The sequence below is a fragment of the Loa loa genome, assembly GCF_000183805.2.
Source record: "Loa loa unplaced genomic scaffold supercont3.112, whole genome shotgun sequence".
NCBI lineage: Eukaryota > Metazoa > Nematoda > Chromadorea > Rhabditida > Onchocercidae > Loa > Loa loa.
In genome coordinates, this window is record NW_018108292.1 from 8,715 (window position 1) to 17,921 (window position 9,207).

The 9,207-nt window shown below is 28.7% G+C and overlaps 1 protein-coding gene across 1 annotated transcript; it reads left to right on the forward strand.

Moving 5' to 3' along the window:
• The first annotated feature begins 5,679 nt into the window (after positions 1–5,679).
• Positions 5,680–7,712, forward strand: LOAG_10050 (dual specificity phosphatase). Its single transcript, XM_003145577.2, has 5 exons — positions 5,680–5,820; positions 5,977–6,124; positions 6,515–6,716; positions 7,190–7,297; positions 7,485–7,712. Exons 1-5 carry the CDS (start codon positions 5,726–5,728, stop codon positions 7,685–7,687), a joined length of 756 nt encoding a protein of 251 aa, XP_003145625.1. The 5' UTR covers positions 5,680–5,725; the 3' UTR covers positions 7,688–7,712.
• Positions 7,713–9,207: the final 1,495 nt, after the last annotated feature.

Consider the following 9,207-nt stretch of genomic DNA (forward strand, 5'->3'; position numbering starts at 1 on the left):
TATTATTATTATTATTATTATTATTATTATTATTATTATTATTATTATTATTATTATTATTATTATTATTATTATTATTATTATTATTATTATTATTATTATTATTATTATTATTATTATTATTATTATTATTATTATTATTATTATTATTATTATTATTAATTATTAATTACTATTACTACCACTACTATTACTATGTAAATTGTTCCAGATGTGAGGGAAAATTATGAAAGAATGATAAGACGGAAATTCCTGTGGCAGGAAGGAAAAATAAAGAATGAAGGGAATGGCGATTTGCCGAAAATAGTCTCTTAAATTAGATAAATTGATTAAAAGATAGAAAATTCTTTAACTAACACAGATGATTTTAATGATTAGACGAAAAATGTTGTCCATATTGGATTGATTGATAGCAATGAAATGGTTTATTGCATAAATTAGGACAGTTTGTTTTATCATTTCTTAACGGATAAATTTGGAAATGAAAAAAGAAAAACCACTATAGCTGTCGATGGCGATCGAGGAATTCTTTCTCATCCTTTAACATTTAACACCAAATGTCAATATTTTGTAACTCATGTCTGGTGGAACAATCATAATTTGGAAAGGATATTTCACATAAGTTTTTTTTTGTGATTAATTTTTTAAATTTCATTTCGGATTTCCTCCCAATTATTAAATTTTAATTTATCGTCGTATGTTGAAAGAAATGATTAAAACAAAACAAAAATTCTCATCCGGGTTTAACTAAAACGTTGATGGCGCATAACTGTATACAATCTCTTTCAAGGACTTATAAAATAAGCTCGTCCATTCATAACCTAAATTTAATATTTATCCGCTCGCCATTCATATGCTAATTATTTATCTTTAACCTTTACATAAATAGTTTCTGCTATTATTAATGGAAATGAAAGAAATCGAAGAATTGAAAAATGGAACAAATTCTGGGATTGGAATGAATGTGAAATTTGATTTGAAGCTAAATCGTTATTCATACGATTTTCTTTTCAATCGTTTTTAAATAGCGCCGAATTTTTATGAACTTTTTATATTCATTAGAAAGTAGAAAAAAAGAAAAAATGGGTTTCTGTTCTTTTTTAAAAAAAAAAAACTACAAAGAAAAAATCGATCTTTGAGTTGAAAATTTCCAGTTTGATTGCGTTAAAACCTAATTTGTCCTACGTATTTTGGACAATTTGTTGTCATAAAATGTAGGCAGTACATATAGAAGAACAGGAATAAATTGTTGCTATTGTCACGTAAAAAACTTTAATTTATAATCGATCAATGTTCAACTTCGAAATTCTTTTTTTGCAACTTTACTTAAATAAGTTTAAATAAGTTACTAAGTAAGTATTTCTTGTTGTCAATTAGTACCACTGTCCCACTCAAACGTTAATTTGTTTTCAAGCACTTACTGATAGCAATATTACATGTTATAAGTTAAAATTAAATCAATAAATTAGCACATTCAAATAAATCGCGTAAAAATGAAACAACGAAATAACGATGATAAAAATGATAATTGCGGGGGAGGTGGGAAATAATGACGATAATGAAGACGACGAAGAAGAGGACAAGGAGGAGGAGGAGGAGGAGGAGGAGGATGAGGAGGAAGAGATGACCATCGGATAAAGTGAAAAGTGCCGATAGGATTTGCTAGGATGACTAACCGTCTTTATTGTATCTGTCGGTTATTTGTATGTGTATGTGTGCATGTGACATTTTGGATATACATATGCTTGCTTGTGTATGTGTAAGTGTGTGTATGTATGTCAGTGACACTCTATGAAGATTGTGGTGTACGAAAGGACATAACTATCAACATTACTACTATTACTACCACTATTACTACTACTATTACCACTACTGCTATTGGTTTTGCAGTTGCTGCTACAATGACTACAATGCTACTGCTATCAAATTGTAATTCAAAACTATGAATGTTAATAGAAATTACTGTTGAGTATTAGCGTCATAATTGTACCAGACAAAAAAAAAAAAACTGGTTTGAAAATATTCCAAAAAAAAAAAAAAATAGGATAAAATCAACAACCATTTTTGAATCAAATATTTTCATCATTCTGTCCAGCATTGTTGTAGAATTGATGACAAAGATGATAGGAAGAGTTAATTGAATGAATATAATAAACCAATGGCAGAAAAAGAAAGTGTGATAATTTTTGGATTAGCATAAACTGAAAGAGGAAAGAAGATGATAGCAATGAGCAGCATTGATACGATCATAACATCATACAAATAATCTTTATATAAAACAAACTTCCTTGAATAACTTTTCTCAAGGAAAAGTTCTATTCCTTATATTTTCATGAAAATTAATTATTTCTTTCATCCATTCTATATAAATTAAGCATTTCTGATCAGAAATGCTTATAAAAGCAAAAAGAAAAAGAACACAAAAACAAAAGAAAATAAATAAATGAAAACAACAGAAACAAAAACAACATAAAACGATAAGAAATGCACAAAAGAATCGAATTACATGAGTTTTTGTCAAGTTAACAATTGAAGTTCACATTATTCATTTCATGTTAATATTTACCATCACCTAAGATTAACTCTTTCATCTCTCAGTTCTTACTTTTGAGATTACTGTAAATCACGAAATAGATTAGTAATTTGGAAATATCGCTTTTTCAGGTTTTCAATATCTCATATTTAGATTTTGCCTACCTGATAATCTAACTCCATAACTGCTTTATTGCTGCACCTCTTTAAAATGCATATGAACGAATCTTCCACCACTACTGATTTTCCTGGGAAACCTCAGAAATCAATTCCATGAACAAATGCAGCATTTATTAATTGATTTATGAAGTGACCAGCATCTGGAAATTGTTGAAAAATTCAATTATCTGAAATATTCGTGACTTCAAGAACCAAAGTACCACCAAAAACCCAGGAACATTAATTTCCGCGGTTGTTCCAAAAAGACCCCTTAATGAATAAAAATCCCATCAATAATTTCATCATTTATAATGAATATTTTGAAACGAAAAATGAAATTTTCGAGTTTCAAAATCAATAAACTTATTAATTATATTTTATCTATTATATATTGCACTGTCTAAGAACATCATTCTTTGTCTGTATAATTTGAACACGCATGTTACTTTTCTGTTGAAATATCAGACAATTTCAAATCAATCAGTTAAACGGTGGTTTAATTCAAAACAATTTTGAAATAAAATGGAAAATGTAAAATAATTAGAAAAGCTCTCAAAATCATGCACTAGAGAGCAATAATATTCTTTTCCCTACATATCATAATAGGACAGGGACTAAATCACAATTAGTCGGGACTAAATCAAGGTTATTTAAATAACAATCATCCAACCACCAATCTATTTTATTTAAAAATATATGATATAAAGAATATTATATGATAATATTAAGAATAAACAATGATGAAGAGATATTGTCAAAATTAATAAGAAAAGAGGAATATGGCCTATTTAACTTCTTCTTCTTCTTCTTTTTTTTTTTTTTATTCACCTTGTTTCTCCTAAAACACATGAATATGCTTTTAATGCAAATCAAATGCATTCAGTTAATTTCTTTAATTAAATTTTTCTCTTTTATTTTGCAAATGATTGTAAAAAAAAATAAGAATTTGAAATAATCTAACGAGCATATTGTAATATTTATGTTATAATCGAAAATGTATATTATGGTAATTTCTCTTACCTCTCTATTTGTTCCCGATATATTCACCAACAATATTTCCATTCATTTGTTATTTACCTAAATTTATATGTCATAGTGAATTTTCTAGTTCTACTCCTTTTCAAGTACTTTTATGCGCTCCAGTTTATTTCCAATCTTTTTCTTTGACCAGGAACCATTTTAGCTTTCGTATTTGTAACAGAGATTTGTAAGGTTCAAAAACAATAAACTTTGTTAATATGAGAATAAACTTTAATCAGAACTTTTAACGTATTAGTTTACCAAACACTGATACGAACAGCCCCCGCGTATTTTCTACTCACCGCGCTTCCGCCCCTGCGGACCACCGGTTAAGGATCACTGATCTAAATATATATTATCACATATATGTTTGTATATTATGTTATAAATTAAATATATATATGAAAAACATCGTCAATTCAAACAAAAAAAAGAAAAAAAAGGTTCAGAACAAACAATGTGATTAGTTGTTGTCGCCTTAAATTATCATAATATGAAAAATTGAGATAGATTTGAAACAGTTCCATTATGACAATAACATATAGTCCATTAGCTAGGAAAACTAGTAAATTACGAAGGCATTCATCACAACAATTATTTCTAATTTTGACTGTCGCTGGAGCTGGTTTCATTCATCCATAGCATTTGTACATTTTATTGGAAAAAGTTCATTTTGCACTTCATACAGCAATCAGTTGAATTGTATAAAAAATTTTTCTAACTTTTCATTTTTCTTATTCTTCTGAGGATAAGTAATTTAAATCGAAATTCTAACTGTCAAAAGTTGTTTAGAAAGTTTTTCAAGCTTCCTTTTTTGAAAAAATTTTAACTTTTTACTCTTACTATTGAGTTTGTCATCTTTCAAAACTTGCTTTTTTTTTTGCTTTTTGAATTTTTGATACCATTAAAAGTTAAACTAAAAGGATTGTTTAATCTTTAGGCAATATGTATTTGCAACATTTTAATCTATTTAATTTTATTTTTTCATTATTTCAGATAATTTTTAAGCTAAGCGCTTAAATATTTGAAGTTGAAAAAAAATTCACTTTAGTAAACTTTCTAAAACTAACGGTTCCAATAATTGGATAAGTTTAGTAGCATACGTCTTATCACAAATTGTTAAACCACATAACCTTACACTACCCGAAATCACGTCGGGCAAATAACACGGATCAATCCACGGGTGAGTGCGGAAGACACTATGCTACAAAGTGTTCGAACGAACCTAGCATTATGAAATTATTTCATCCCAGCTGATTTATGATTATGTTCCGTTTTTTGTGGGTATTAGGGGAGCTAATTTGTTGACTTCGTTTGTTAGCATTATATGTTTATTCAGGATTCTAATATTGTTCTTATCAATAAGGTACATGATAAATTGATAAGTAATGATAAATGAATCCTATAATAAGCAAACAATGTGATAAATTAACAAATTCCTTGTCATTACTTAAACTATCAGTTTGTTGATAGATTGCATAATGGTTGAAATATAAGAATTCATCCTTTGTTGAGTTGGAGATATATGTTGCAGGAAAGGTAATCTATATAGATGAAAGAAGGGAAGGAATATTGTAGTTTATAGTCTAATGGTGACGAATAGATGAAGTGTACATTGTGATCTGTAAAAACTGACTGTATTGGATTTTTTCCACGTACATGTATTCTAGAATTAGAGGAAGAATTTTGGTAAGCTTCATCGTGATTATCATGGAAATATGATTGACCCTTAGCATTGTCCATTGTGAAGCCATGGATAGATACTGAGATGTTTTTCTGATATTGTCTCCATTGTTAGCTTATATCCTCTTCATTACATTAATTTTACTTGCAAGATTTCATCATCTTGTTTGGTAGATATTGTAGAAATTTTACTTAAATATAGCTTTAATTTCGGTAAGTCGACAGTAGGCATTTTTATGGATTGTATATAAACATATATCTGAGTGACCTTCGAATCCTTCCAGCAGATTGTGCCAAAAAAGACACTTTGCTAATCATTGAAAAAGCAAGCATGACGCAGCGATCCTTGCGTACGGATAAATTACAGCGTGACGAAAAGCGATGTTTGCAGCAAATCATACCTAATCCACACAGATTTCCCGATAGGTAATACACTGATTTCTGGACCCTTAAGTTTTCTTTTTTCCTCCTTTTCTTTTGTTTCGTACGAATTTGAAGTATTTTTTCCCTCTTTACACTTATTTTTTCAGCAAATTAGTTTAGCCGTAGGAATTATTAAATATGATGTAATGCTAATCTCAGGTGGATTGATTATGATCCAGTGGGGAAGGATATGCCGGGAACACGGTTTGTTGCCTTTAAGACACCCCTGCGACACAGTTATTTCCTAAATCGTGGTGATGAATTCGACGTGGAAAATATTTTCGAAACGAAGAATTTACTGCATATGGTAGGTTCTACTGCTGAAGTCATTTTCTAATGTACCTAGTTAAATAAAAGCTTCATAAGCAACCTTGAATTCTATTTGATAAAAAACAGTAGAATTGGAAAAGTTAAAGCGCGTTTCATATTTCTGCATATTTTTCTCATTATTTTGATTAGTTTTTTATCAAATAGAATTCAAGGTTGCTCATAACTAGTCGTGATAAATAAGATATTGGTTAGCAATAATAAAAAATTAAGGATATTTTCCTATTTTTTTCTCTAGACTAGTTAGAATCAGTAGTTAATGCATTATTTCTAGTGAGAAAATATATGCTTATTTTGATATTATAGGTTTCTGACTTATATATAACAATAATAAAAATTTTTCTGAAGGCTAGAAATTATTTCTTTCCAGGCCAATGCTGCTGGTAAGCAAATAGGTCTTGTTATTGATTTAACAGCAACTACGAAATATTATGATCCTCGTGAATGGACTGATGTCGGTGTTAAGTATGAAAAGATATGGTGCATGGGACATCACATAAATATCCAAGTGGAAAATATTGAGAAATTTTATAACGTCGTCAATGATTTTCTATCAAAACATGTCCATACTGGTTCGTATTTCATTTTTTAATAAACAAGGTAATATAGGATATGTATTTGTCCTTGTTCTCAAAGTGTAATTTTCATTTCGTAACGTGATGCAGAAGGTAGCGTAGCAATGACAACATTGATTTATGATGATTGCATGATAGTTACAACAATGATCTCGACATGTTGGTAATGGTGATACTACATTACAACATACCAAGAGTGAAGTAGTTACCCATATTTGGGCTAGTGTTGAACTAATTTCCTTCATGTGTTCACTCCGGTTTCCTGCAATGATGAGCTGTGAAAGAGAAGTGCAAATTTTATTCCTTTTTAAAATTTTAAAATTTTTTGTATCTTGTGATAATTTTCAATCGTTAAAGGGCCCAAAGCACATAGAATTTTATATTTTTGAGTCAGACTTGTGGAAAATTCTCTTGGTTACGTGAAAAATATGGGAATATTCAGCTGCATGAGTAATATAATCAAATTTAAGGTGAATTAATTGGCGTCCATTGTACGCATGGTTTGAATCGAACGGGATACATGATTTGTCGATACTTGATTGAAGTCGATGGCTGGGATGTTGATAGTGCCATTGAACGTATGTATCATAAATTTAATTTTTTATTTTCGAAAGCCGATATTTTTTGAGGACATCTGTTGTTGTAAATTTGCCCTTGCTGGCATACCATTAGTGCTCATTTTTAAATTTTTTCTTTCAAAATTTTTGGAAATGTACTAGTTTGATTTTTCGAATTCCACAACTTAAATTCATTTATTTTTTCTAGAATTCGAATATTGTCGAGGTTATAAAATTGAACGGAAGAAATACATTGATTCATTACGGGATGATTGTGTCAGAAGGAAGCATGCTATTTTATCTGTGGAATATCCTGGAAAACATGTTAACGGAATACTTGACAAACGACAAGCTCATCTGAAAAATGTTTTGCCCTGTATTGATCTGAATGAATTTGTTGCGGCTACTTAATTAACAAATTTTTTTTTCATTTAGGTAACTTAATTCTTAATTCAATATATTTAAAGTTCGTATGAGGTTTAATCTTCCTCTTAAATCAGTGGAGTCCAGAAGTGATAAAATAGACTTGCCAAAACTTCTGAAATTGAAATAAAATTTGCATGGTATTTTTTTTACGACTCTAAATGCAACAGAATAACATATATGTTCCTCTAATATTTCCTATATTTCAGCATGAGTTGAAATATATATAATATATAACCAGAAAAAAACAAAATTAACTTTACTCTTTGAAAACAAGCATATACTAAGGCAATTCTTGCAAAATAATTTTTAATGTGCTCGTCTTCAAAGTGTATACATTTTGTTACATCAAATAATTGTTACATATTTGTCTTCTGATTTATTGTTTTTTGAAAATACTACCTAGAAGAGTAATTTCTGGTTCTCGTCCCTAGTATTATTGTGTAACAGAATATGATGTATAGTCCTTCATTTCATTATTCTGTATTGTATTCTATCTTAGAGTTCTTTCCTTTTTTTTTTCCACAACGTTGTTAACAATGGAATATTTGGAAAATGGATATTTGTTATCATTTGCAGGGATTTTTATGAAATATGCAACTATATGATGCCATTATGAATGATAATTCTTTCCATGATGTTGATATTATTATGATTCTGAGAAATACCTCTTTTAAAAAGCCTCGAATAAATTTTGAAATACTGCCTTAAAGTTTGCTCTGATCACTTGTATATAATTAGTTCAAAATTAACTTTGGGTAACAATATGTTTTATTATACTATCATTAGCAGGTTTTCCATCTGATGAATTTATATAAAAAAGGAAATTGTTATTCGTGAATAGATATATTGCTGATGGTTTATCACTTTGAAATTTAAATTAGATTTCGAGTTGTGTTGAATACAATGAGGAAATCTGTTTCAAAGTTGGATACAATTTATACTACAAATATTAAAAGCAATAAATTTGGGTTTGATGTATTCGTAGGTTTTCAATTTTTATGGGAAACAAAATTTGCTAAATTTCTATTACAAAAAGAGTTTCAAAATTACATTGAGATGTTCGATTTGATTGATCCAAAAGAATGGTTAATTTCAAAATGATAACATCATTAAAAGGTTAAAGGTGAAATATTCAAACAATACGCTTAAATAAACAAACTGTAATTACAAAAGTAATAAATGAACATTGTAGCATTAAAAGAAAACGGACAAATCAAGAGAGCAAAATAGAATTTTGGAAATGTTAGAAAAAAAATGTTCCCTTCAATTTTGAAACTTTTAATAAGAATTTTTGTAAAAACAAAAGTTTAACTTCTGACGATGATGCACTTAGTTTTTCTTTTTTAACCCTATTAAACTATTCGATGTAAAGATAATTTCATTCAATATGATTAACAGTAAGGTTTTTTCGTTATCTGTGTTGTAGACGTTAACAAATTTCCTCTTTCACATTTAATTCTATCATTAAGAAAAGCAAACATTCATTCGATCAGTAAATTAGCTAT

Coding starts and splice junctions, on each gene's coding strand:
- LOAG_10050 (XM_003145577.2), top strand. CDS start 5,726: ATGACGCAGCGATCCTTGCGTACGGATAAATTACAGCGTGACGAAAAG. Junction 5,821..5,976: donor CCACACAGATTTCCCGATAG/GTAATACACTGA, acceptor TGCTAATCTCAG/GTGGATTGATTATGATCCAG. Junction 6,125..6,514: donor CGAAGAATTTACTGCATATG/GTAGGTTCTACT, acceptor ATTTCTTTCCAG/GCCAATGCTGCTGGTAAGCA.